Source organism: Melospiza melodia, chromosome 31, assembly GCF_035770615.1.
Source record: "Melospiza melodia melodia isolate bMelMel2 chromosome 31, bMelMel2.pri, whole genome shotgun sequence".
NCBI classification, from domain to species: Eukaryota; Metazoa; Chordata; class Aves; order Passeriformes; family Passerellidae; genus Melospiza; species Melospiza melodia.
The window spans coordinates 1423314-1451045 of NC_086224.1; the positions used below are offsets into that span (position 1 = coordinate 1423314).

A 27732-nucleotide genomic window follows, 5' to 3' on the forward strand; every position below is an offset into this window, starting at 1 on the left:
CTGTCTGCCTGTCCCTGGACTGACCAATCTGTCTGTCCATCCCTGGACTGACTGACCTGCTTGTCTGCCTGGAATAACTGGTTCTGCTCTGTCCCCTCCCCACCGTGTCCCTTTCAGCCCGGTGCATCAGCAAGGCCTGGGTCTGTGACGGTGACAGTGACTGTGAGGACAACTCAGACGAGGAGAACTGCGAGTCCCTGGTGTGCAAGCCCCCCTCCCACACCTGTGCCAACACCACCTCCATCTGCCTGCCCCCCGAGAAGCTCTGCGACGGCTCCGACGACTGCGGCGACGGCTCCGACGAGGGCGAGCTCTGCGGTGAGCGCAGGGCCAGGCGTGGGGACACTTGGTGACCCGAGAGTGGCGCCAGGAGGTGACAACCGTGTCCTGTCCCCACAGATCAGTGCTCCCTCAACAACGGAGGCTGCAGCCACAACTGCACGGTGGCACCTGGAGAGGGGATCGTGTGCTCCTGTCCCCTGGGCATGGAGCTGGGTGCTGACAACAAGACCTGCCAGATCCAGAGCTACTGTGCCAAGCACCTCAAGTGCAGCCAGAAGTGCGAGCAGGACAAGTACAATGTCAAGTGTTCCTGCTACGAGGGATGGATGCTGGAGCCCGATGGAGAGAGCTGCAGAAGCCTGGGCAAGTTCTCAGTGTGTGCTGGAGGGCAGAGCTCCAAGGGGAGCCAAAGCTGAGCCCATCCTGCAGCCCCCAGCCCCATATTTCCATTGGCTGTGCTGGGGCATGGAGAGCTGCAGGAATAATCTGGGATTGTTCCAGACCTGCAGACCCCAGCCCCATATTTCCATTGGCTGTGCAGGGGCAGCAGGAATAACATGGCAGGGATTGTTCCAGATCTTGGCATCCTAACCCAAAACCCTGGGTGTGTTTTGGGGGGCACCAGGGACTGGGAGCAGCCCCCCAAATGTGCTGGGGCAGGGAGAGCTGGGGGAATGGCCTGGCAGGGATTGTTCCAGACCTTGGCATCCTTTGCAAGGTTTCCAAAACCCTGGGTGTGTTTTGGGGGGCACCAGGGACTGGTAGAAGCCCCCCAGCTGCCTCAGGGGTTGTGCTGATGGACGTGGCTGGGTGATGGTGGGATTTGTGCTGACAGAGGCTGAGTGCACTGTCCCCTGCCTTGTTGCTGACCCTTTCCTACTTCCCCCAGATCCTTTTAAGCCCTTCATCATCTTCTGCAACTGCAGGGGGTTGGAGGAATGTGCTGGGGCAGGGAGAGCTGTGGGAATAGCCTGGCAGGGATTGTTCCAGACCTTGGCATCCTTTGCAAGGTTTCCAACACCCTGGGTGTGTTTTGGGGGGCACCAGGGACTGGGAGCAGTCCCCCAGCTGCCTCAGGAGGAGTTTGTCCTCTCATGGAGCTGAGGGTTGTGCTGATGTACGTGACTGCGTGATGATGGGTTTTGTGCTGTGTGTTTTGGGGGGCATCAGGGACTGGGAGCAGGCCCCTAAATGTGCTGGGGCAGAGAGAGCTGGGGGAATGGCCTGGCAAGGGATTGTTCCAGACCTTGGCATCGTTTTCAAGGTTTCCAAAACCCTGGGTGTGTTTTGGGGGGCACCAGGGACTGGAGCAGTCCCCCAGCAGCCTCGAGGGGTTTGTTCTCTCATTGAGCTGGGGGTTGTGCTGAGTGATGGTGGGATTTGTGCTGACAGGGGCTGAGTGCACTGTCCCCTGCCTTGTTGCTGACCCTTCCCTGCTTCCCCCAGACCCTTTTAAGCCCTTCATCATCTTCTCCAACCGCCACGAGATCCGGCGCATCGACCTGCACCGAGGGGATTACAGCGTGCTGGTGCCCGGGCTGCGCAACACCATCGCTCTGGACTTCCACCTCAACCAGAGCTCCCTGTACTGGACTGACGTGGTGGAGGACAAAATCTACAGGGGAAAGCTGCTGGAGAACGGGGGTGAGGAGCCCTGGGTTGGGGGAGCTGGTGGTTGGAGGTCTGGGGTCAGCGATTTCGTGGCGTGCGATGCAGCAGCTGATGGTGATATCACTGATAGTGATATCAGCCCTTGGCCCTGACAGTGATCTTGTTCTGCTCTCATTATGCAGTAGTTAATTAGTATTCCCAGCACTTCCCTGCTGGTAATTGCAGCCCAGCAGCTGGGCACAGAGAGGACACCCTCCCCAGCAGTGCTGCTCCCACAGGAGCCCAGTGGCAGGAGTAGGGATGGGGGGGCTGAGCCCTTTGGGGGTCAGGATTATGGATAGGGAGTGCTGAGCCCTTTGGGGTCTGACCATGGATGGATGCTGAGCCCTTTGGGGTGTGGGACATGGGTGGGGACTGAGCTCTTTGGGGCCTGGGACGTGGATGGATGCTGAGCCCTTCGAGGAGCTTTGAGGTCTGGACTGTGGATGGGAGCTGAGTCCTTTGGGGCCTGGACTATGGATGAAGGCTGAGCCCTTTGAGGTCTGGAACATGGATGGGGGCTGAGCTCTTTGGGGTCTGATAATGGATAGGATGTGCTGAGCCCTTTGGGGTTTGGACTGTGGATGGATGCTGAGCCCTTTAGGGTCTGGATTATGGATAGAAGGTGCTGATCCCTTTTGTATCTGACCATAGATAGGGAGTGCTGAGCCCTTTGGGGTTTGGAGTATATATTAGGAGTGCTGAGCTCTTTGGGGTCTGGGCTATGGATTGGGGGTGCTGAGCTCTTTAGGATCTGACAATGGATAGGGTGTGCTGAGCTTTTTGGGGTTTGGACCATGCACAGGGGTGGTTCACGCCGTGTTTGGGGAGGACACATCCCCTCACAGTCAACCCCAGCTGAGCTGGTTGGAGCTGTTGGGGATACAGGGGTGGTGGTTCTGTGTGGGCTGGGGAAGTGGCACCACCCTGAGCCATCACCTTGTGCCCCACAGCCCTGACCAGCTTCGAGGTGGTGATACAGTACGGCCTGGCCACCCCTGAGGGACTGGCCGTGGACTGGATCGCTGGCAACATCTACTGGGTGGAGAGCAACCTGGACCAGATCGAGGTGGCCAAGCTGGATGGCACCATGAGGACCACGCTGCTGGCCGGGGACATCGAGCACCCCCGCGCCATCGCCCTGGACCCTCGCTACGGGTGAGCCAGGAGGGGACAGCGCCCGCCAGGATATTGGAATTAAATCCCAATATAGCTGGATGGAACATGTCTGGGCTCGTCTGGCCCTTGCTGCTTGACCAAAGGTGGCAGCTGTGGTGGTTTCACCTCAGAGACACCTTTTGGCTGGCTGGATATTGCAGCAAAAGTGAGGGTGCCACCTCAGGGGTCTCTTTCCTGACTGATCCATCCCCAGGATTGAGCTGCCCCACGTTGGGTGCCAATATAATGGAATTAAATACCAATACAGCTGGATGGAACATGCCTGGGCTTGTCCAGTCCTTGCTGCTTGACCAAAGGCAGCAGCTGTGGTGGTTTCTCCCCAGAGACACTTTTGGCCAGCTGGGTGTGTGGTGTTTCACCTCAGAGACACCTTTGGCCAGCTGGATATTGCAGCTGGGTGCTTGGGACAAGTCCAGGCTTGCAGGAGCTCAGGTTTACCCTGGTGAAGAAGCTTTAAGGCCATGGTGAAGGAAAGGAGTCGGTTCTGCTGGAGGGTTTGGATCCAGAGCTTTGTTGTGGCCCACTCTGAATGCAGCAACAGCTCCAGCAGAACTCCCTGAGCCCGTGGTTGCTGTTCCTTTTAACCCCGGGGAGAGGGGCAGGGAAGGGGTAGGGAGCCACCAGACAGGTACAGGAGGGGAGGGACAAAGGGACAAGTGACACCTGGATGGCCCAATGTCCCCCAGGGCTGAGAGGCCTCTTTTGAACTTCACCAATCACTCCACCCCTTTCTAGAATGCCAAGATTGACAGACAGCACTCAGCAGGGGCAAGGGAGGGGAAGGGAGAGGTGATTGGCACACCTGGGGGAAGAACGGGGATGGACAGGCTGTTCCATCACACTGCCACACCAGGACACCTGTGGGATCGTGTGGAGGATGAGGCCTCGGGCTGCTGTCCTTGCTCACAGCCTCTCCTCCTGGCAGGATCCTGTTCTGGACAGACTGGGACGCCAGCCTGCCCCGCATCGAGGCCGCCTCCATGAGCGGCGAGGGCCGACGCACCATCCACAAGGAGACGGGCTCGGGGGGATGGCCCAACGGGCTCACTGTGGACTACCTGGAGAAGAGGATCCTCTGGATCGATGCCAGGTAGGGCCAGGGCCCCTCAGTGTCCCTCCCAGTCTGGATCTTCACCTGGTTCCAGCGTTGTGCTGGGCTGGGAGAGAGAAGCCTTCACATTGTGGGGCTTCTCTTCTGGATCTGACCATAAGAGAGGGTGCTGAGCTCTTTAGGGTCTGACCATGGATAGGGTGTGCTGAGCTCTTTGGGGTGTGTCCATGGATAGGGGGTGCTGAGCTCTTTAGGGTCAGGATTATGGATAGGGGATGCTGAGCTCTTTAGGGTCTGACCATAGATGGGGGGTATTTGTGTCTCCAGCCCTGGCTCTGGGTGTTCTCCTCTGTGGATCCTGGTGTAAATCAGCAGGATTAGACCTTGGACCCTGCTGGTTGTTGCTGTTGGGTTCAAGACCCCGTGGTGCCCCCTCCTCACCTCCCTCACCCTCATCTCCCCCCGGCACAGGTCGGACGCCATCTACTCAGCCCTGTATGATGGCACAGGGCACATCGAGGTGCTGAGGGGCCACGAGTACCTGTCCCACCCCTTTGCTGTCACCCTCTATGGCGGGGAGGTCTACTGGACCGACTGGCGCACCAACACCTTGGCCAAGGCCAACAAGTGGACAGGGCACAACGTGACCGTGGTGCAGAGGACCAACACTCAGCCCTTTGACCTGCAGGTGTATCACCCCTCCCGGCAGCCCCTGGGTGAGTGCAGGGAGGGACAGGGTGGGGGGACAGCAGGGGGTGGCACTGGTGCTTGGTCTAAGCACACTAACCCTTGGATGGGCTTAGACCAAGTGCCAGGTGGATGCTGCTCTCATCCTTGTGGTTGCCACTTTGCCCCATCAGGTGATGCTTGATGGAGCAGGCAGGGTCTGGGGTGGCTGCAGCTCTTGGGGACTCCTGGATGGGTGTCCCCAAGGCTGGGATGTCACTGAGTGCTGTCCCCTTTGCAGCTCCTAATCCCTGTGAAGCCAACGGGGGCAAAGGGCCGTGTTCCCACCTCTGCCTCATCAACTACAACCGCACCCTGTCCTGTGCCTGCCCCCACCTCATGAAGCTGGACAAGGACAACACCACCTGCTATGGTAGGGGTCTGCTGGGGAGCTGGTTGGGAGGATGAGGAGGTGCTCTGGAGCTGAGATCCCACCTCTACCCTTCTTATTCCAGAGTTTAAGAAGTTCCTGCTGTACGCGCGGCAGATGGAGATCCGGGGCGTGGACATTGACAACCCCTACTACAACTACATCATCTCCTTCACCGTGCCTGACATTGACAACGTCACCGTGGTGGACTACGACGCCCTGGAGCAGCGCATTTACTGGTCAGATGTCCGCACCCAGACCATCAAGAGAGCCTTCATCAACGGCACCGGCGTGGAGACCGTCGTGTCTGCAGGTTGGTGTGGAGGGAGATGGGATCCTCCAAAGCCTTCAGCTCCTTGGGATTTGCCCTTCCTCTTCATCTGAGCATCATTCCAGTCCTGACGAGCTCCCATCTTCATTCCCTTGCAGACCTGCCCAACGCTCATGGCCTCTCCGTGGATTGGGTTTCCAGAAATCTCTTCTGGACCAGCTACGATGCCAACAAGAAGCAGATCAACGTGGCCAGGCTGGATGGCTCCTTCAAGAACGCTGTGATCCAAGGGCTGGACAAACCTCACTGCCTGGTGGTGCACCCACTCCGGGGGTGAGTATAAGTGTGCACACACCAGTGTGTGCCAATCCAGGTGTGCACACGGCTTTGGCTCCCTCCTGGGTAGGGACAAGGGGCTATGGGGCTGCCCAGGCTGTGCCACGAGCAGGTGAGGGGCTCTGCAAGGCTGGAAGGGTGCAGGGGGCTGCTGGCACCATGGCCCCTCACCCATTGTCCCCTCACCTTGCAGGAAGCTCTACTGGACAGATGGGGACAACATCAGTGTGGCCAACATGGATGGCAGCAACCGCACGCTCCTCTTCACCAACCAGAAGGGACCTGTTGGTATGGACCCCCCCATAGCCCCCAGGATCCCCCACCTCACCTTGCTGTCCTACAGAGCCTCAAGTTCCCACTCTGGCTCCTTGGGGAGGTGGCAGCTGTCCTGTGCTGGGTCACCATGACCTCAGCTGCCTGCTCTCTCCATGGATCCCATTCCATCCCATGGGTCCCATCCCATTCCATCCCATTCCATGGATCCCATTGATTCCATCCCATTGATCCTATCAATCTCATTGATCCCATTGATCTCATCCCATCCCATTGATCCTATCTCATAGATCCCATCCCATTGATCACATCAATCCTGTTGATCCTATTGATCCCATTGATAGCATCCCATTGATCCCATCCTATCCCATCCCATCCCATCGATCCTATTGATCCTATCCCATGGATCCTGTTGATCTTGTTGATCCCATCCCATTGATCCCATCCTATCCCATCCCATTGATCCTATTGATCCTATCCCATGGATCCTGTTGATCTTGTTGATCCCATCCCATTGATCCCATCAATCCCATGGATCCCACCCCATCCCATCTCATGGATCCTATCCCATCCCACCTCCTGATCTGTCACGGTCCCTGTGTGCCACCAGCCCGGTGACATTCCCATCCTTTCCAGGCCTGGCCATCGACTACCCAGAGAGCAAACTGTACTGGATCAGCTCTGGCAACGGCACCATCAACAGGTGTGACCTGGATGGCAGCAACCTGGAGGTGATCGAGTCCCTGAGGAGCCAGCTGAGCAAGGCCACCGCCCTGGCCATCATGGGTGAGGGGGGACACCATTCCCTGTCTCCTGCTCCTTCCCAAACCCTCCTGCCCACCACAGCATGCCACATGCTCCTGCTTTGTCCCCACCACCACAGGGGACAAGCTGTGGTGGGCTGACCAGGCCTCGGAGAGGATGGGCACCTGCAACAAGAAGGACGGCACGGAGGTGACGGTGCTGCGCAACAGCACCACGCTGGTGATGCACATGAAGGTGTACGATGAGAGCATCCAGCAAGGTCAGTGTGGGCTCCTGGGGCAGAGATCCCATGCAGAGACCCCCGAGCAGCTGCTCAGCCCCTCTGTGGTGGCTCTATCCCTTGGAGCCCCCTTGGCAGCTGGCCCAAGCCTTGCCCTTGCACTCGTGCCAAGCCTGTGCTGGCTGCTCTCTCCATCCCATCCCATCCCATCCCATCCCATCCCATCCCATCCCATCCCATCCCATCCCATCCCATCCCATCCCATCCCATCCCATCCCATCCCATCCCATCCCATCCCATCCCATCCCATCCCATCCCATCCCATCCCATGGATCCCATCCCATCCCATCCCATCCCATCCCATCCCATGGATCCCATCCCATCCCATCCCATCCCATCCCATCCCATCCCATGGATCCCATCCCATGGATCCCATCCCATGGATCCCATCCCATGGATCCCATCCCATCCCATCCCATCCCATCCCATCCCATCCCATCCCATCCCATCCCATCCCATCCCATCCCATCCCATCCCATCCCATCCCTTGGGTCCCATCCCATCCCTGGCTGGTGCAGGGCACTCACACCTCGTGTGGGTGCTGCCCCAGCTGTCCCAGCCCTGGTGGGGGCCCCCTGTACCCCCTCACCCCCTTTTCTGTGCCACAGCTGGGACCAACCCCTGCAGCCAGAACAACGGCGACTGCTCACAGCTGTGCCTGCCCACCTCGGAGAGCTCCCGCTCCTGCATGTGCACTGCTGGCTACAGCCTCAAGAGTGGGCAGCAGTCCTGTGAAGGTGTGTGCTTGTCCCTGTCCCCTCCCTGAACCACCCCTTGGCCACCCCAACCATGCCTGTGGCCACCTGAGCTGGTGGCCCCTTGTTCTGGCTGCTCATGGGCTCCTCCCCAATGTCACTGCAGGGCACCAGAGGGACACTGGAGGTTTGGAGGGGTTGTGGGCTCGGGTGGCATCAAGACCCTTTGCATGGGCTGTCCCTGATGAGTGTGGGGCCACTGGTGGAGGGGATTGGGACAGGACAGTCTCAAGCTACGTCAGGGAAGATATAGGTTGGATATTAGGAAGAAATTTTGCACCAAAACAGTAATAAAGCACTGGCATGCTCTTCCCAGGGAGGTGGCAGAATCACCATCTCTGGATGTGTTTAAAAAAAGGCTGGACATGGCACTTGGTACTACAACTGAGGTGTTAGGGCATAGGTTGGACTTGATGATCTTAGAGGTCTCTTCCAACCTCATTATTCTGTGATTCTGGGATTGATTCTGTGATTGGTTTTGTGATTCTGTGATTCTGTGATTCATTCTGTAATTCTGTGAATGATTCTGGGATTCTATGATTGATTCTGTGATTCTATGATTGATTCTGTGATTGTGTGATTGGTTCTGGGATTCTGTGATTCTGTGATTCTGTGATTGATTCTGTGATTGATTCTGTGATCCTGTGACCCTCCCAGGGAGAGGTGGCACCCTGGCTGTGGGTAGCAGGTTGGGCACACTGGGAGCAGAGCCAGGCACATCCCTCACTCTGCAGATCTCCCATGCCCACTTTGTTCTGTGCCATCCCCTCGGGCACTGCCAGGGCCTCTCTCTCAAAGGCTGTTTGTGTGCAAAATGTTCCGGGTGGTTTCGGGGGGGTTTGGCAGAGCTCTGCACCATCTGGGTCAGGGCAGGGGCTGAATAACAAGTGCTGCCCTGACCCAGATGAGCTGTGGAGCCTTTGCCAAGGGGGTGGGGGTGGTGGGTGGTGGGAAGGGGGTTCACTCGTGCCCCCCTGGAGCAGGGCAGGACCAGGATTGTGCCAGGGTTGCAGCCCCCAGTGTTGCTGCGTCTGCAGAATCCTGCCAGGCTCATTCTCCTCCCCAGTTTCCCATGGTGGAGGGACAGCCTGTGGGTTTTGGGGTGTGTCTGACTGTCCCTACACCTGTGCTGCAGGTGTTGGCTCCTTCCTGCTGTACTCAGTGCACGAGGGGATCCGGGGCATCCCCCTGGACCCCAATGACAAGTCGGATGCTCTGGTGCCGGTGTCGGGAACTTCCCTGGCTGTGGGAATCGACTTCCACGCAGGTGATGCAGGGCTGGGGACAGGACAGGGGGGCTGGGGACAGGACAGGGGATGGGGGGCATGAGGGGGACGTCACCATCACCCTTTTGGCACCGTGGAATGCCCCCTTGGCAGCGCCACGTGAGGGAGAATTTCAGGGCTCCAGGGTGGAGGTTTTTACCATTCTGGAGTGACCAGAGGTGGTCACTGACTTGTCCACTCCTCCCTCCTTGTCCCTCTCTCAGAGAATGACACGATTTACTGGGTGGACATGGGCCTGAGCACCATCAGTCGAGCCAAGAGGGACCAGACGTGGCGTGAGGACGTGGTGACCAACGGCATTGGCCGTGTGGAGGGCATTGCTGTGGACTGGATTGCAGGTGGGATGGGGCTCTGGGGACAGGGCCAGGGGGGACAGTGGGGCTTGTGTGGGGGCTCACCATCCCCTCTTGCAGGAAACATCTACTGGACAGACCAGGGCTTTGATGTCATTGAGGTGGCCAGGCTGAACGGGTCCTTCCGCTACGTGGTCATCTCGCAGGGGCTGGACAAGCCACGGGCCATCACAGTCCATCCAGAGAAGGGGTGAGACACTGCCCCAAAGAGGGGCATCACCTGTGGGGTGGGCACAGGGTGAGACCCCCAGCACCTCCAGCAGAGCTGTGTACACACAGCAGGGAAGAACTCACCATACCAAGGAGTCCAAACCTTGGATTTAATCCGCCTTTCACTGATGAGCTAAATTCCCTGGGGGCCCCTTGAGACCTGGTGGGTGTCAGAACCTCAGAAAATCCAAGTGGAGCCTCCTTAGTGGCTTCAGCCTTGGGCAGAGCCCCAGGGAGAGCAGAGGAGTTTGGATAGAGATGCAGAGCATGTGATGTGTATGGTTGGGCAGGGTCTGGATTGAAACCCCAGTGTTGGGGCATGAATGAGGTGGTGTCTGTCCTTTACTCAAAGGGCCAATGCTGCTCATGGTGACAAACCTGTGGTGACATCCCTGCTGTCCCCTCAGGTACCTGTTCTGGACAGAGTGGGGGCAGTACCCCCGCATCGAGCGCTCGCGCCTGGACGGCACCGAGAGGATGGTGCTGGTCAACGTCAGCATCAGCTGGCCCAACGGGATCTCTGTGGACTACGAGGTACAGTTGGCATCTGGGAGGATGGCACCAGTCCCCAGGGTCCCTGGATGGTCCCTGGATGGTACCTGGATGGTTTTGTGGCCATGCCTTACTGCTGGGGACATTCTTGCCCTCCTCAGGGCTCCAGGGTCTGAGGAGGGTTGTCCAAGGTGCTCTGAACCCCAGGACATCCTGCCAGAGGTGCAGAGGGTGGTGCTGCTCCCACACCAACTGGGATGTTGTCTCACCCCTGCAGGATGGGAAGCTGTACTGGTGTGATGCTCGGACAGACAAAATCGAACGGATTGACCTGGAGACGGGAGAGAACCGCGAGGTTGTCCTGTCCAGCAACAACATGGACATGTTCTCCGTGTCAGTCTTTGAGGAATACATTTACTGGAGTGATAGGTGAGGTGCCAAAGGGGCTGGGGGCTCTGTGGAGGGTGGGGGGAGCTGGTGGGAAGGTGGGGAAGGGTCCTTGGTGACCATGTCTTCCTTCAGGACCCATGCCAACGGCTCCATCAAAAGAGGAAACAAGGACAACGCCACCGAGTCGGTGTCCCTGAGGACTGGGATTGGTGTGCAGCTCAAGGACATCAAAGTCTTCAACCGAGCCCGGCAGAAGGGTAGGTGTGAGCATGGGGGGCAGATCTTCATGTGGGGAATAGGGTTGGGATCACTCTGTCCCCATTGGAGTCGTGTTGCACTGTGGTTTGAGCCTGTTCCTTCCTCCATGGTTTGAGCCTGTTCCTCCATGGTTTGAGCCTGTTCCGTCCTCCAGGAATGCTGAGCACTGAAAGTGCCTGACAGAGTCAGAACCCAACCTGACACCCTGTGGGTCGGGGTGTTGGCAGCAGTCCCATTGGAATTGTGGCTCAGCCCTCCTGCAGTGTCAGGGGTGGTTCTGCTGGAGCAGGGATCCTGTAGAGAAGGATTTATTCTTCCTCTGAAGATCCAGTGGAAGAAGAGGCAGCTGCTGCTCCTCTGGGGAGTCCAGTGGAGAAGCCGTGCTGGTGTCTCAAAAACCTCTGGATTATATTTGGGTAGCAATGTTTGAAACCTCAGATTATATCCGGGTAGGAATGTTTGAAATCTCAGATTATATCCAGGTGGGAATGTTTGAAACCTCAGATTGTATCCAGGTAGGAATGCTTGGCTCCTCCCGCTGTGCAGAGCATCTCACAATGAGATGCTGCAGTTCTTATCAGCCATGCAGTGACATTCAATAGCTGTTATCAGCAGATGTCCCCCCAGAGGGAGGTGTGAATGTGGTCACTCAAAGAGAGAGATAAAGCAAACTGCTCACTTGACAAAAGATAATCTGCCATGCAGATGGTAATTGAAAACAACTTGCATTGCAATCTTCAACAGGGTAAGAGGACAAAGTTCTCATTACAATGCATTAAATCTTCTTTTGTGTTGAATATTCTGATTTTCACTAACCAATCTAGTACAAGATACAAATCCTATAGCATTTACATACAGCCTATAAGAGTCATTACATTACCATATTGTGTTACATTTTAAACCCTAAAAATTACTCTTTGGACTCCTCCTGCTAAGCCTAAGAACTACTCTTTGGAAACCCTAAAAACTCCTCTTCGGAGTAGTTTTAAGACCTAAAAACTCCTCTTTGGACCCCTTCTGCCAACCTGGCAGGGTCTGCAAGCACAGGGTGTTGTTCCATCAAAAGGGGATCGCCTTCAGTCTGGCCACACCATTGTTTTCCAGTTGTTCAGTAACTAAAGAATCTTAGCTTGAAAGCTTGCTTTCATTTCAATCTTGCTTATAGTTTCCATATTCTCAAAATCTTTTGCCAGATAATCATATTTATAAGGCTTTCCTGTTTTATCTTCCCCAACATCCTCACCTTGTCTGTCTGTGTGTCTGTCTGTCTGTGATCCTCCTGGCTCACCTACACTTGCTTTCATTTCAATCTCGCTTAATGGCTTCCATATTCTCACAACATTTTGCCAGACAATCCTAATTTATAAGTCTTTCCTGTTTCACCTTCCCCAACATCCTCACCTGTCCGTCTGTGTGCCTGTCCATCCACGATCCTCCCTGGCTCGCCTAAACCTGCTTTCATTTCAGTCTTGTCTACAGCTTCCTATTCTCAAAACCTTTTGCCAGACAATCCTAATTTATGAGGCTTTCCTGTTTCACCTTGCCCAACATCTAGGCACCAATGTCTGTGCCCAGAACAACGGGGGCTGCCAGCAGCTGTGCCTGTTCCGCGGCGGCGGGCAGAGGACGTGCGCCTGCGCCCACGGGATGCTCTCGGAGGACGGCGTCAGCTGCCGCGACTACGACGGGTACCTGCTCTACTCGGAGCGCACCATCCTCAAGAGCATCCACCTGTCGGATGAGAACAACCTCAATGCGCCCATCAAGCCCTTCGAGGACGCCGAGCACATGAAGAATGTCATCGCCCTGGCCTTCGATTACCGCTACGGCTCCAAGGGCAGCAACCGCATCTTCTACAGCGACATCCACTTCGGGAACATCCAGCAGATCAACGACGATGGCACGGGGCGCAAGACCATCGTGGAGAGTGAGTGGCAGGGGCTTCTCTATTGGGATATTACCAATATTGCTGGACAGGGCGTACCTTGGCTTGTCTGGCCCGTGGTGCTGAACCAAGTAGCAGCAACTGTGGTGTTTTCACCCCAGAGACACTTTTGGCCAGCTAGATCTGTGGTGTTTTCACACCAGAGACGCTTGGATGTGTGGTGTTTTCACCCCAGAGACATTTTTGGCCAGCTGGATGTGTGGTTTTTCACCCCAGAGACATTATTTGACTAGATGGGTGTGTGGTGTTTTCACCCCAGAGATGTTTTTGGCTGGCTGGATGTGTGGTGTTTGACCCCAGAGACACTTTTGGCTGGCTGGATCACCCCAGAGACACTTTAGGCTGGCTGGATGTGTGGTGTTTCACCCCACAGACACTTTTAACCAGCTGGATCACCCCAGAGACACTTTTGGCTGGCTGGGTATGTGGTGTTTCATCCCAGTTGGCTGGCTGGATGTGTCATGATTTTACCCCAGAGACACTTTTGGCTAGCTGGATCACCCCAGAGACACTTTTGGCTAGCTGGATCACCCCAGAGACACTTTTGGCCAGCTGGATGTGTGGTGCTTCACCCCATAGACACTTTTGGCTCTCTGGATGTGTGGTGATTCACCCCAGAGACACCTTTTTAAAATACTTTTTTTTTTTTTTACTTTTTACCCTAAAAATTAAATATTTTTTTAGTTGTACATCAGGCTCAGGGCTGGCTGTGACCTTTTCTGTCCCCACAGATGTGGGCTCAGTGGAGGGGCTGGCCTACCACCGTGGCTGGGACACCCTGTACTGGACCAGCTACACCACGTCCACCATCACCCGGCACACCGTGGACCAGAGCAGGCTGGGGGCCTTCGAGAGGGAGACTGTGATCACCATGTCAGGGGATGACCACCCCCGGGCCTTCGTGCTGGACGAGTGCCAGAAGTGAGTGACCACTGAGGGTCCAGCCAGCATCCCCAGGGATCCACGCGGTGGTGGGGAGGGAGCTCTGGATCCCAGCACAGGACTCCCAGGGAGGAAGGACCCTGTAGCCCCCTCCCCATAAATAGCTTCAGACCCCCTGGCCCATCCCCATCCATGGGGTGCAGCACCCTCATTCAACCCCTTCCTATTGGTTTTATGTGGGAATGTTGTCCCATGCATGCCCCAGTCCCTGGAAGCCCCCCAGCCATGCAGGGATGGGCTGAGCCAGCCGGATGTGGCTGAGCTGGGGCTCCAAAGGCCTTGGGTGTCAAACCCCTTATCCCATCCCCATCCATGAGGTGCCACATTTCCCAGCTGGCTGCAGCACCTCCCCACTCGTTTTTTGTGGTAATGATATCCCATGCATCCCCCAGTCCCTGGAAGCCTCCCAGCCATGGAGGGATGGGCTGAGCTGGTGCTCCAAAGGTGTTTTGTGTCCCTCCCCTCCCAGCCTGATGTTCTGGACCAACTGGAACGAGCAGCACCCCAGCATCATGCGGGCCACCCTCTCCGGTGCCAACGTCCTCATCATCATCGACCAGGACATACGGACGCCCAACGGGTTGGCCATCGACCACAAGGCTGAGAAGATTTACTTCTCTGATGCCACCCTGGACAAGATTGAGCGCTGCGAATATGATGGCTCCCATCGCCACGTGAGTCTTAGGACAGGGAGATGGGGAGGAGGGTGTCCAAAATGGGGCTGGAGTGTGGGCAGAGGGAAGCAGAGATGTTCCTGGGGCTGGGGAGGTCACTCTGTGTTTGGGGGGCTCTGGGGCTGCACCCCAAAGTGGGTTCCTCCTGCTCCCACCTGGGCTGTGTCTCTGAGAAGTGAGGACTTGGCTTCAAGCTGCATCAGAGGAGGTTCAGGTTGGACACGAGAAGGAATTTCTAAATGTTGGAAGGGGCTGCCCTGGTTGGTGGTAGAGTCACCATCCCTGGAGGTGTCCAAGGAACTGCTGGACTGAGGCAGGGAATCCAGGTTGGACACGAGAAGGAATTTCTAAATGTTGGAAGGGGCTGCCCAGGTTGGTGGTGGAAGTGGACACTTCACCATCCCTGGAAGTGTCCAAAGAACTGCTGGACATGGCACTGAGTGCTCTGGAGGGGGTCAGTCACAGGTTGGACTTGATCTTGGGAGATCTTTTCCAACCTCAAGGTTTCTCTGAAGTGTCCAAGTACAGGTTGGATGGAACTTGGAGCAATCCTGGGAGGTTTATCCACCCATGTGGGAACGAGATGAGTTTGAAGAGATGACTTTACCCTTTCCAACCCAACTCATGCCACGATTCTGTGCCTGGCAGGTGATCCTGAAGTCGGAGCCCGTGCACCCCTTTGGCCTGGCCGTGTATGGGGATTACATCTTCTGGACAGACTGGGTGCGCCGGGCCGTGCAGCGCGCCAACAAGTACGTGGGCACCGACATGAAGCTGCTCAGAGTGGACATCCCCCAGCAGCCCATGGGCATCATCGCCGTGGCCAACGACACCGACAGCTGTGAGCACCCTCTGGGGTCCCTGCAGGGTCCCTGAGCTCTGCTCCTCAGCCTGGCAGCAGGGTTAGGGAAGGGGAACCCATCCCAATGTCCTTCATGGTCCTTTGGGAATCCATCCCGCCGTCCTTCGTGGTCTTTTGAGAACCTATCCCTCTGTCCTTCCTGGCTCTTCAGGAATCAATCCCACCATCCTTCATAGTTTTTTGGGAATCCATCCCACTGTCCTTCCTGGCTCTTCAGGAATCAATCCCACCATCCTTCGTAGTTTTTTGGGAATCCATCCCACTGTCCTTCCGGGCTCTTCAGGAATCAATCCCACCATCCTTCATAGTTTTTTGGGAATCCATCCCACTGTCCTTCCTGGCTCTTCAGGAATCAATCCCACTGTCCTTCATGGTCCTTTGGGAATCCATCCCACCATCCTTCATTGGCTCTTTGGGAAGCCATCCCACTGTCCTTCCCGGCCTTTTGGGAATCCATCCCTCTGTCCTTCCTGGCCTTTTGGGAGTCCATCTCACTGTCCTTCCTTTGGGAATCTATCCCACTGTCCATCGTGTTCCTTTGGGAACCCATCCCACCATCCTTTCGTGGTTCTTTGGGAACCCATCTCTCTGTCCATTCTGGCCCTTTGGGAATCCATCCCCTCATCCTTTCCTAGCCCTTTTGGAATCATCCCATTGTCCTTCCCAGCTTGTTGTTGCCCCCTCATGACTCTCACACCAGAGTTGTCCATCCCCAAACCCAGTGCAGGCTGAAGACAAAGAGGATTTGCCCTGTCCCTGCTTTTTCTGGTAAAATCTGGGGACACCAGGTTCCTCCAGCCCCCTACACCCTCCATAGCCCCATGGGAAGACCCTGGGGAGGGATCCCACAGCAGGGAGGAGGAGCAGGGTCTGCTGGGTCCATCCCTGGTGTGACCAGTGTCCCTCTGTCCTAGGTGAGCTGTCCCCATGCCGGGTGAACAACGGTGGCTGCCAGGACCTGTGCCTGCTCACCCCCAAGGGCCACGTCAACTGCTCCTGCCGCGGGGAGCGCGTCCTGCAGGAGGATTTCACCTGCAAAGGCGAGGAGGATGGGACAGAATGAGGAGAGCAAGGGGTGAGGCTGATCTCAGCCTGGCAGAGCTGACATTTCCCGTGCTTTTTCCAGCTGTGAATTCCACCTGCAACGTGCACGAGGAGTTTGAGTGCGGGAATGGAGAATGCATCGACTTCAGCCGCACCTGCGACGGCGTCGTGAACTGCAAGGACAAGTCGGACGAGAAGCAGTCCTACTGCAGTAAGGTTCCTCCTCTTGCTGCCTTGCTCACCCACACACCTTGGCAGAAAATGTGCCTGTGTTAGAAGAGCAGGAGCTGGGAGTGCCAGCAAGGCACAGTGCAGGGAGGAGGTGAGAGGTGATCACAGGCAGATCCCACCTTTGTGAGGGAGAAGATACCAGCTGTGGCACCAAACTAAACCAAATCCCTATGCATGAGGGAATAGGTTCCCTGATCTTTCTCTGTGGTTTTTTCCCCTGCTGGAAGCTTCCCAAAGATCTGAGACCCTCAGAGGTGCTTGCCCTCCTTCTCTTCCTCCTCCTCCTCTTCCTCCCTGGCAGGCAGCCAGAAGTGCAAGAAGGGATAGGTTCCCTAATCCTTTTGCATGAGGGAATAGGTTCCCTAATCCTTCTCTGTTGTTTCTTCCCCTGCTGGAAGCTCCCAAAGGATCTAATACCCTCGGGGGTGCTTGCCCTCCTCCACCTCACCTTCTCCTCTTCCTCCTCCTCCTCCTTCTCCCTGGCAGGCAACTGTAAGTGCAAGAAGGGATAGGTTCCCTAATCCTTATCTGTTCTTTCTTCCCCTGCTGGAAGCTCCCTGAGGATCAGAGAAGGAATAGATTCCCTGATCCTTCTCTGTGGTTTCTTTCCCTGCTAGAATCTCCCCGAGGATCTGAGACCCTCAGAGGTGCTTGCCCAACTTCTCCTCTTCTTCCTCACCCTCTTCCTCCCTGGCAGGCAGCTGCAAGTGCAAGAAGGGATAGGTTCCCTAATCCTTCTGCACAAAGGAATAGGTTCCCTGTTGGTTCTCTGTTGTTTCTTCCCCTGCTGGAAGCTCCCCAAGGATCTGAGACCCTCAGGGGTGCTTGCCCTCCTTCTCCTCACCTTCTCCTCTTCCTCCTCCTCTTCTTCCTCCCTGGCCGGCAGCTGTAAGTGCATGAAGGAATAGGTTTCCTGTTGATTCTCTGTGGTTTCTTCCTCTGCTGGAAGCTCCCAAAGGATCTGAGACTGTCGAGGATGCTTGCCCTCCTTCTCCTCACCTTCTCCTCTTCCTCCTCCTCCTCTTCCTCCCCGGCAGGCAGCCGCAAGTGCAAGAAGGGCTTCCTGCACTGCATGAACGGGCGCTGCGTCGCCAGCCGCTACTGGTGCGACGGCGTGGACAACTGCGGGGACAACTCGGACGAGGTGCCCTGCAACAGTGAGTGTCTGCCTGGCCCCCAGCCAGCCCCTGGCAGCTGCTTGGGACAGGGACAGCAGCTTCAGGAAGGAGTTACTGTCAGCTTGACAGGAGCAGAGCAGAGCCAGGGCTTAACGGAGAGTCAAGGTCAAGCTTGCGCTGGTTTGTAAAGCTCGCGGTGACAGCTGAGAGGAAAAACTCCTGGGTATGGGCGTGCAGCACTCAGAGCTTCCCAGAGAGAGGGGTTTGACAGCCAGGGGTGTAATGTCACTGCTCCTCATGGCTCCCAGGCATTCCCTTGGGGGCTGCAGGGTGGGTTTGCTCGGTTCCAAAGTGACAGGGGCAGTCAGGAGCTTCTCAGAGTCCTGTCCAGCTCTGGTTGTGCCAGGGAGAGGGGCTCAGGCAGGGTCTGCTCTGTGACCGTGTTCACAGGGGTCCTTGAGTGAGGGGAGAGACTGAGGATCTGACTCCATGTTTCAGAAGGCTTGATTTATTATTTTATGATATATATTACATTAAAACTATACTAAAGGAATAGAAGAAAAGGTTTCATCAGAAGGCTAGCTAAGAATAGAAAGGAATGAATAACAAAATCTTCTGTCTCGGACAGAGTCCAAGCCAGCTGACTGTGATTGGCCATTAATTAGAAACAACTCTATGAGACCAATCACAGATGCACCTGTTGCATTCCACAGCAGCAGATAATCATTGTTTACATTTTGTTCCTGAGGCCTCTCAGCTTCTCGGGAGGAAAAATCCTAAGGAAAGGATTTTTCATAAAAGATGTCTGTGACACTGCTCTGTTCCAAAGTGACAGGGGCAGTCAGGAGCTCCTCAGAGTCCTGTCCAGCTCTGCTTGTGCCAGGGACAGCGTGAGCCAGGCAGGGTCTGGGAGCACTCTGAGCATCCCAGAGCTGTGTGGGCACTGGGGAGGTGTGGATGTGCATGTGAGGACCCTTTTTCATGAATTTTGGGGGTTTCTCTTCCCCCCCCGGCAGAGACCAGCTGTGCTGCCACCGAGTTCCGCTGCCGGGACGGGACCTGCATCGGCAATTCCAGCCGCTGCAACCAGTTCATCGACTGCGAGGATGCATCTGATGAGATGAACTGCAGTGAGTGCCCAGCTGCTGCCCCTGGCCCCTCCTCAGCTCTGGGGATGCTCCTGCTCTCAGTGCTGGCAGCAGGGAGCTGGGATTTGGGATTTGGGATGGGTCGGGGAGGGAGGAGGGTCCTGCTGCTGTCCTGAGATGGGGCAGCCCCAACCCACCCCTTCAGCCCCTCTGAAGCACCCCAACACCATTTGGATCCTGCTGGTGCTCAGCACCCCAAAACCTGTTGGATCCCTGCAGCTCTCAGCATGTGTGGGGCATATCTGGGGGTCTGTGGGGTGTGGCGGTCTCTGGCAGGGTCCAGTGCCACGTGGTGGGTCCGGGAGGGAGGAGGGTCCTGCTCCAGTCCTGGGATGAGGCAGTCCCAGCCCTCCCCTTCAGCCCCTCTGTGCCATGCTCAGCACCCCAAAACCTGTTGGATCCCTGCAGTTCTGGGCACGTGTGGGGCATATCTGGGGGTGTGTGGGGGGCACATCTGGGGGTTTGTGGGGTGTGGTGGGCCCTGGCAGCAGGGCAGGGTCCAGTGCCACATGGTGGAGCCAGACCAGGGGGCTTCTGCCGTGCTTCCTGCTGTGTCACCGGAGCTCCTTCTGTGATTCCTCTCAGCTGCCACCGACTGCAGCAGCTACTTCAAGCTGGGGGTGAAGGGCACCACGTTCCAGAAGTGCGAGCACACGTCGCTGTGCTATGCCCCCAGCTGGGTGTGTGACGGTGCCAACGACTGCGGCGATTTCTCGGACGAGCGCAACTGCCCCGGTGAGAGCAGGAGGGCACAGGGGGCTCTGGGGGGGCAGGGATGCCCCTTTTGGGGTCTGCTTGGGCTGTGGAGGTTCTGTTTGCCCGCTGGGACTGTTGTTCTCCTGCATAGATGGTGCTGGAGGGAGCTGGGACCTCAGGGGGATTTTTGGGGAGGAATCCTTCAGTTCTGGGCTGGGAGGAGGCAGGACCTGGCTGTGCTGTCGTCCTCACTGATGTTTCCATCACAAAGTAGGTGGGAGGAAGCCCAAATGTCCATCCAACTACTTTGCCTGCCCGAGTGGGAGGTGCATCCCCATGACCTGGACCTGTGACAAGGAGGATGACTGCGAGAACGGCGAGGATGAGGCGCAGTGCAGTGAGCGGCAGGGTGGGGACACTCAGGGTTTGGGCTGGGGCACAGGGGGGTGCTGCAGGGTGGGCAGGACCCTCTTCTCTCTCTGACATCCATTTGCCAAGGACAGACCCCAAGATTCTTCCCCCTTTGTGGTTTTACTCCACACTTTTGTGCTTTTAGCTGTGACCAGTGTAAATATCCTCATGTGCTGGTTTGCTCAGCACATGCACAAATGTCTGTAGCACTTTTGAATGGGACCAGTTATGGCTCCCTTCAGCTGCACTTTTAGTTTTAACCTCCTGGAACAAGCCCCAGCAGTGCTCAGGAGCTGGGGATCTTCCTCAGGTCCCCACCAGCGAGTCCCACACCATCCCTGTGGGACCACAACACCACAACACCCCCATGGCTCCTGGAGCCCAGCTGGCCCAGCCTGGCCATGCTCTGCTGGTTGCTCCTCCCTTTATCACCTCCCTCTGACCTCCATCTCCTCCTCTTCTCCTCCCCCAGACAAGTTCTGCTACCCCGTGCAGTTCGAGTGCAACAACCACCGCTGCATCTCCAAGCTCTGGGTGTGTGATGGGGCTGATGACTGTGGGGATGGCTCTGACGAGGACAGTCGCTGCCGTGAGTCTGCTCCAGCCCTTCTCCCCCGTTTCCATCCCTTCCTGCTCCATCACCATGTTCCCACATCCGTGTTCCTGCCTCTGCCCATCCCTTCTCCCACCTGTGGTCTCATTGTATCTATACCTGCTGGGGCTCCAGCAGTGGGGTGATGGGGCTCCATCCTTATTGGAATTAAATCCCAATATAGCTGGATGGAACGTGCCTGGGCTCGTCTGGCTCTTGCTGCTTGACCAAAGGCAGCAGCTGTGGTGGTTTCACCTCAGAGACACCTTCGGCTGGCTGGATATTGCAGCAAAAGTGAGGGTGCCACCTCAGGGGTCTCTTCCCTGACTGATCCATCCCCAGGATGGAGCTGCCTCACGTTGGGTGCCATTATATTGGAATTAAATACCAATATAGCCAGATGGAACGTGCCTGGGTTTGTCCAGCCCTTGCTGCTTGACCAAGGGTGGCAGCTGTGGTGGTTTCACCCCAGAGACACCTTTGGCTGGCTCTATATTGCAGCTGGGTGCTTGGGACAAGTCCAGGCTTGCAGGAGCTCAGGTTTACCCTGGTGGAGAAGCTTTAAGGTGATGGTGAGGAAAGGAGTCGGTTCTGCTGGAGGGTTTGGATCCAGAGCTTTATTGTGGCCCACTCTGAATGCAGCACCAGCTCCAACAGAACTCCCCAACCCCGTGGTTGCTGTTCCTTTAACCCCGGGGAGAGGGGCAGGGAAGGGGTAGGGAGCCACCAACCAAGTACAGGAGGAGAAAGTCTCAAGGGACAAACGACACCTGGATGGCCCAATGTCCCCAGGGCTGAGAGGCCTCTTTTGAACTTTGCCAATTACACGATAATGCCCTCTCTGGAATGCCAAGATTGACAGACAGCACTCAGCGAGAGAGTTTAAAACAGGCTATTACATTGCACTGTAACACATCCTGCCCTTTCCTTCCCCAGAGCTCACCACCTGCAGCTCAGGATCCTTCCAGTGCCCTGGCACCTACGTGTGCGTGCCGGAGCGCTGGCTGTGTGACGGGGACAAGGACTGCGCTGACGGGGCCGATGAGACGCTCGCTGCTGGCTGCTGTGAGTGCCTGGGGGCTGGGGGAGGCTGGGGGCTGGCAGGGGCTGGTGGTGACAGTGCCCCTTTGCAGTGTACAACAACACCTGTGATGAGAGGGAGTTCATGTGTGGGAACCGGCAGTGCATCCCCAAGCACTTCGTCTGCGACCACGATGATGACTGCGGTGATGGCTCTGATGAGTCCCCGGAATGTGGTGGGTGTTTGTGGGAGCCTGGGTGGGGACTGGCCCTGCTGGGTCCTCATGGGCTTTGGGACAGTGCCCTGGGAGGGGCTTCATCACCCCAGAGGGGTTTGGTGTGAGTGTGGTGAGAGGGAGCCCAGAGAGGCAGCAGAAAGGGGTTGTTAGTGGAGGGCAGCCCCCCAGCCCTGACACAGAGGTCCAGACCCACAGAGAGATCCAAACCCACCCAGAGATCCAAACCCACTGGGTGCCAAACTCACTGAGAGATCCAAACCCACCGAGATCCAAATCCATAAAGAGATTCAAACCCAGACACAGAGATCCAGACCCACAGAGGGATCCAAGCAGATCTTTAAACCCACTGAGAGATCCAAACCCCCAGAGAGATCCAGACCGACACAGAGATCCAAACTGACACAGGAATTCAGACCCACTGAGAGATCCAAACCCACCGTGAGATCCAGACCCACACAGAGATCCAAACCTAGTGAGAGAGATCCAAACCTACTGAGGGAGATCTAAATCCACCGAGAGATCTAAATCCACAGAATGATCCAAACCCACAGAGGATCCAGACCCACCCAGAGAGATCCAAACCCACAGAGAGATCCAAACCCACAGAGAGATCCAAACCCACAGAGACATCCAGACCTACCCAGAGATCCAAACCCCCAGAGGGATCCAAACCCCCAGAGAGATCCAAATCCACACAGAGAGATCCAAACCCACAGAGATCCAGACCCAGTGAGAGAGAATCCAAACCCACACAGAAATCCAAACCCACAAAGAGATTCAAACCCACAGAGACATCCAGATCCACCCAGAGATCCAAACCCACAGAGAGTTCCATGTGTGCGCAGGGCAGCCCTGTCCCACGCCAGCTGCTCTGTGCTGTCCCCATCACTCCCAGCAGCTCAGGAAGGTTTTGGCTCTATGGTTCCTCTCTCTGAGTGTCCCCACGGTGGCTCTGGGAGCCCCAGGAGGGTGGGCTGCTGGCTGAGCCCCTCATCCTCCCCCAGAATATCCCACCTGTGGCCCCCACGAGTTCCGCTGCCAGAACGGCCGCTGCCTCAGCAACCGGCAGTGGGAGTGCGACGGCGAGTTCGACTGCCACGACCACTCGGATGAGGCGCCCAAAAACCCACGCTGCAGCAGCCCAGGTACCTGTGGGGGCATGCTGGGGTCCTGGAGGAAGGGGATAATGGAATCCCAGCACTGATCACTGCCACCTCCTCTCTGGCAGAAAACAAGTGCAACGACTCCTTCTTCCTGTGCAAGAACGGGAATTGCATCTCCGAGGCGCTGCTGTGCGACAACAACAACGACTGCGCCGACGGCTCCGACGAGCTCAACTGCTTCATCAACGAGTGCCTCAACAAGAAGCTGAGTGGCTGCTCCCAGGAGTGTGAGGACCTCAAGATTGGGTACAAGGTAAAGGGACACGGGGTGGTGTGGGAATGACGGGGGGTTGCACGGTCGGGATGGATGGAGAGGAGAGATCTCTGAAGCCAGGGCGTGGAATTTGGGGTTTATTGCAAAGGGACAAGTGCAGGGAGCTGCTGGGAGCTGCCAGGCACAGCTGGAGCAGGACTGAGAGAGGGAGAGAGAGGTAAAGAGAGTAGGAAAGAGGATGAGAGAGCGAAGTTCCTGTTACAATACAATAAATCATCTTCTGTGTTGAATATTCTGATTCTCACTAACCAATCCAGTACAAGATACAAATCCTACAGCATTTCCATACAGCCTATAAGAATCACTACATTACCACACTGGGTTACATTTTAAACCCTAAAAACTCCTCTTTGGACCCCATCTGCCAAGCTAGCAGGGTCTGCTCGCACCCTTGGAGCTGTCTGTGAGCAGAGGGTATTGTTTCATCAAAAGGGGGTCACCTTCAGCTGGCCACACCATTGTTTTCCTATTGTTCAGTAACTAAAGTATCTCAAAGCTTGCTTTCATTTCAATCTCACTGATAGTTTCTATATTCTCAAAATCTTTTGCCAGGCAATCATATTTATAAGTCTTCCCTGTTTCATCTTCCCCAACAGGGTGGGGGCGGGCTGGCTGCAGAGATTGTGGAATTACAGAATGCCCTGAGCTGGAAGGGACCCACAAAGTCCAATTCCTGCTCCTGCACAGGAGATCTCACAATCTCACTCTGTGCCTGAGAGTTGTCCAAATGCTCCTGGGGCTGTGCCAGCCAGCAGTGTCTGGGGGAAGAGCCTTTTCCTGATATCCAGCCTAAACCTCCCCTGGCACAGCTCCTGCTGTTCCCTCTCCTCCTCCTCCTCCTCTTCCTCCTTCGTGGGTTGTGTCTGTCCTGTACCAGGAGATTTCAGCAATCTCACTCTGTGCCTGAGAATTGTCCAAATTCTCCTGGGGCTGTTCCAGCCAGCAGTGCCTGACCACCCTCTGGGGTGAAGAACCTTTTCTGTCTGACCACCCTCTGGGGGAAGAACCTTTTCCTGATATCCAGCCTAAACCTCCCCTGGCACAGCTCCTGCTGTTCCCTCTCCTCCTCCTCCTCCTCCTCCTCTGCGCGTTGTGTCTGTCCTGTGCCAGCTGGGCCAGGGACATGACACGGTCTCTTCAAGCACTGTTTGTGCATCTCAGCTGTCCTTGCTGAGTCTGCATGTCCCATGGTGACGCTTGTCACCTCCCAGCACCTGCCACCTCCTGCCCTGGAGGTGTCTGACAGCTCTGGGTCGCTCCTGCAGTGCAGATGCCGTCCCGGATTCCGGCTGAAGGACGACGGGAAGACGTGCATCGACATCGACGAGTGCTCCACCACCTACCCCTGCAGCCAGAAGTGCATCAACACCCTGGGCAGCTACAAGTGCCTTTGCACTGAGGGCTACAAGCTCAGACCTGACAACCCCACCAGCTGCAAGGCTGTCACAGGTGAGAGGCAGGTGTGGGCGCAGAGCTCAGGGTGTTCCTGGTGACCGTGGGGATGCTCCTGGTGCTGGAGATGGAGGGTGAATGGCTGCCCCCAGCTCATGAGGGAGGGGTGGCAGGTCTGCAGGGTTCTGCCCACATCCCAGCAGTGCTCCCCTGCCACTTTTCCCTCTTTCCCTGTGCAGATGAAGAGCCTTTCCTCATCTTTGCCAACCGTTACTATCTGAGGAAGCTCAACCTGGATGGCTCCAACTACACCCTGCTCAAACAGGTGAGGCATGAGTGAGAGCAGGAGGCACAGCAGCTCCATATGGAGGGGATTTGGGGATGGAGCAAGCCCTGAAGGACACAGGAGCTGCCAGCTGAGGAGTTTTGGCTCCTGGCTTCTCAGGGGAATGGCAGATCCATCTAAATGTCACTGTGAGCGAGGAGCAGGCAGCGAGGCTGTGGGCTTTATAAAACCCCCCCAGAACCCACGGCAGCCACTGAAGCTGCTGCAACCCTTCTCCCTCCCTGCTCTCCAGGGGCTGAACAACGCTGTGGCTCTGGATTTCGACTACAGGGAGCAGATGATCTACTGGACAGATGTCACCACGCAGGGCAGCATGATCCGCCGCATGCACATCAACGGCAGCAACGTCCAGGTGGGGACTGGGGGAATCCACAGAATTACAGGGAAAATCAGAGGGTTTTGGGGAAAGCTGCGAAAGGCAGGCCTCAGAGACAGCAGAACTGTGAGTAGAGCTAAAGCAGCAGCCGTGAGATAGGTCAGCAGAAAAATTATTTAAACTGTAGAAAAGCAAATAGAACAATGGTCTGTGTATTAACGCTTGTCTCAATAGCTCTCTAAGCTGCAGAAAGTTTATCTAGCGAGATATTAGGAAAGTTAAAGCTTAATAATGGAGCTCTGTGTGTTGTGTTTTAAGGCTTACAAGCAGGTATTGTATTGGAAATAAGCAAGCATTGTTTTAACCAAAGGTACCTGTGCTTATGGTAATTAAATAGAACTGCTGTCAATGTGCTTTTGCTGTGTGTGATTGGTCAAGAAGCTTATAAAGTGAGTTGTAACATTAAATAATTAAAATAAATTAAAATAATTAAAATAATTAAATAATAAAAATAAAAATTAAAGCATTAAATAATTTAAAAAATTAGATAACAAGGAAGGTTGGGGGAAGAGTTATGGAGTTGTCAAAGAGGGGGGATTTATTGATACAAATGACAGAAGTTTGGGTTGGATAATTAAAGAGAAAGTGAGTCATGAAGTGAGCATGATAAAAAGTCAGGGGCTGGGGTTTAGTTGAGGAATACCATTATGGAGAGGAGGAGCCCTCTTTCTTTAGCTTAAAAGGCAAATGCTGGTTCATAGCTTCTTAATGATTAGGGTGATATTAGAGAGGATCAGCTTTTGAATGGAATGATTTGGAGGAGAAAAAGATCATCCAGTTTCACTCCCCTGATGTGGGCAGGGATGTCTTCCACTATCCCAGGTTGCTCCAAGCCCCATCCAGCCTGGCCTTGGACACTTCCAGGGATCTGGAGCAGCCACAGCTTCTCTGGCCAACCTCTGCCAGGGCCTCCCCACCCTCACAGGGAGGAATTTCTTCCCAATATCCCATCTAAACCTAAGAGGGGAGTGATGAGGAGGATCTGGGCTGGGGAGCGGGGATGCTATAACCACTGAGACAAAGTTTGGTTCTTTCTGCTCATCCCCATCACCCCTGACTCCTCCTGGCAGGTCCTTCACCGCACTGGGCTCAGCAATCCTGACGGGCTGGCCGTGGACTGGGTGGGAGGAAACCTCTACTGGTGTGACAAGGGCCGGGACACCATCGAGGTGTCCAAGCTCAACGGGGCCTACCGCACCGTGCTGGTCAACTCGGGGCTGCGCGAGCCGCGCGCGCTCGTGGTGGACGTGCAGAACGGGTGAGAGCCTGGGGCACTGGGCACCTGCTGCTCTGGGCTGGGCTGGGAAAGGGGCTGGGGGCATCTGGCTGCTGTCCCAGAGGTTGGGAGATGGGAGCAAACCTTCCCTCTTGGCCTTTGGGACACTGGGATGGTTTTCCTTACCCTGTGCCTGTTCATCACAGAGTCATGGGGTGGTTTGGGATGGAAGGGACCTTAAAGACCATCTTGTTCCACCCCATTGCTGTGGGCAGTCACCTTCCACTATGCCAGGTTGCTCCATGCCCTGTGGTCATCTTGCCATAGTCCCAGAGGTTGGGAGATGGGATGAAGCTTTCCCTCTTGGCCACTGGGACACCTGGATGGTTTTCCCTACCCTGCGCCTGTTTATCACAGAGTCATGGGGTGGTTTGGGATGGAAGGGACCTTAAAGACCATCTTGTTCCACCCCACTGCTGTGGGCAGTCACCTTCCACTATGCCAGGTTGCTCCATGCCCTGTGGTCATCTTGCTGTGGTTCTGGAGGTTGGGAGATGGGATCAAGCCTTTCCTCTTGGCCTCTGGGACACTGGGATGGTTTGCTTTTCCCCACCCGATGGCCATGCAGCTCCGTTTATCACAGAGTCATGGATGGAAGGGGACCCTAAAGACCATCCTGTTCCACCCCACTATCCCAGGTTGCTCCATGCCCTGTGGTCATCTTGCTGTAGTCCCAGAGGTTGGGAGATGGGATGAAGCTTTCCCTCTTGGCCTCTGGGACACCTGGATGGTTTTCCCTATCCTGTGCCTGTTTATCACAGAGTGATGGGGTGGTTTGGGATGGAAGGGGCCTTAAAGACCATCTTGTTCCACCTCATTGCTGTGGGCAGTCACCTTCCGCCATCCCAGGTTGCTCCATGCCCTGTGGTCATCTTGCTGTTGTCCCAGAGGTTAGAAGATGAGATGAAGCCTTCCCTCTTGGCCACTGGGACACCTGGATGCTTTTCCCTACCCTGTGCCTGTTTATCACAGAGTTATGGGGTGGTTTGGGATGGAAGGGTCCTTAAAGAACCATCTTGTTCCACCCCACTGTCCCAGGTTGCTCCAAGCCCCATC

General features: G+C 55.8%; 1 protein-coding gene across 7 annotated transcripts in view; it reads left to right on the top strand.

Annotated features, from left to right (window-relative positions):
• The window catches only part of LRP1 (LDL receptor related protein 1), a 131320-nt gene that overhangs the window by 72911 nt on the left and 30677 nt on the right, over positions 1–27732 (top strand). For 4 of the 7 annotated variants that reach the window (XM_063179362.1, XM_063179368.1, XM_063179367.1 and 1 more), the window contains exons 22-59: positions 118–318; positions 400–645; positions 1729–1926; positions 2886–3090; positions 4037–4201; positions 4634–4878; positions 5130–5261; positions 5344–5571; positions 5688–5862; positions 6059–6153; positions 6775–6924; positions 7022–7162; positions 7792–7920; positions 9074–9205; positions 9428–9562; positions 9638–9767; positions 10195–10321; positions 10557–10708; positions 10802–10926; positions 12483–12854; positions 13604–13793; positions 14284–14488; positions 15137–15329; positions 16265–16390; positions 16477–16605; positions 17663–17782; positions 18760–18873; positions 19477–19626; positions 19859–19996; positions 20471–20587; positions 21527–21655; positions 21724–21846; positions 22854–22994; positions 23078–23265; positions 24552–24735; positions 24918–25003; positions 25257–25376; positions 26471–26658. In XM_063179362.1, the coding sequence (XP_063035432.1) occupies positions 118–318; positions 400–645; positions 1729–1926; positions 2886–3090; positions 4037–4201; positions 4634–4878; positions 5130–5261; positions 5344–5571; positions 5688–5862; positions 6059–6153; positions 6775–6924; positions 7022–7162; positions 7792–7920; positions 9074–9205; positions 9428–9562; positions 9638–9767; positions 10195–10321; positions 10557–10708; positions 10802–10926; positions 12483–12854; positions 13604–13793; positions 14284–14488; positions 15137–15329; positions 16265–16390; positions 16477–16605; positions 17663–17782; positions 18760–18873; positions 19477–19626; positions 19859–19996; positions 20471–20587; positions 21527–21655; positions 21724–21846; positions 22854–22994; positions 23078–23265; positions 24552–24735; positions 24918–25003; positions 25257–25376; positions 26471–26658 (6124 nt within the window). The remainder of the gene's footprint in view (positions 1–117; positions 319–399; positions 646–1728; positions 1927–2885; positions 3091–4036; positions 4202–4633; positions 4879–5129; positions 5262–5343; positions 5572–5687; positions 5863–6058; positions 6154–6774; positions 6925–7021; positions 7163–7791; positions 7921–9073; positions 9206–9427; positions 9563–9637; positions 9768–10194; positions 10322–10556; positions 10709–10801; positions 10927–12482; positions 12855–13603; positions 13794–14283; positions 14489–15136; positions 15330–16264; positions 16391–16476; positions 16606–17662; positions 17783–18759; positions 18874–19476; positions 19627–19858; positions 19997–20470; positions 20588–21526; positions 21656–21723; positions 21847–22853; positions 22995–23077; positions 23266–24551; positions 24736–24917; positions 25004–25256; positions 25377–26470; positions 26659–27732) is intronic. The other 3 variants (XM_063179364.1, XM_063179363.1, XM_063179365.1) reach the window with 3 other exon arrangements.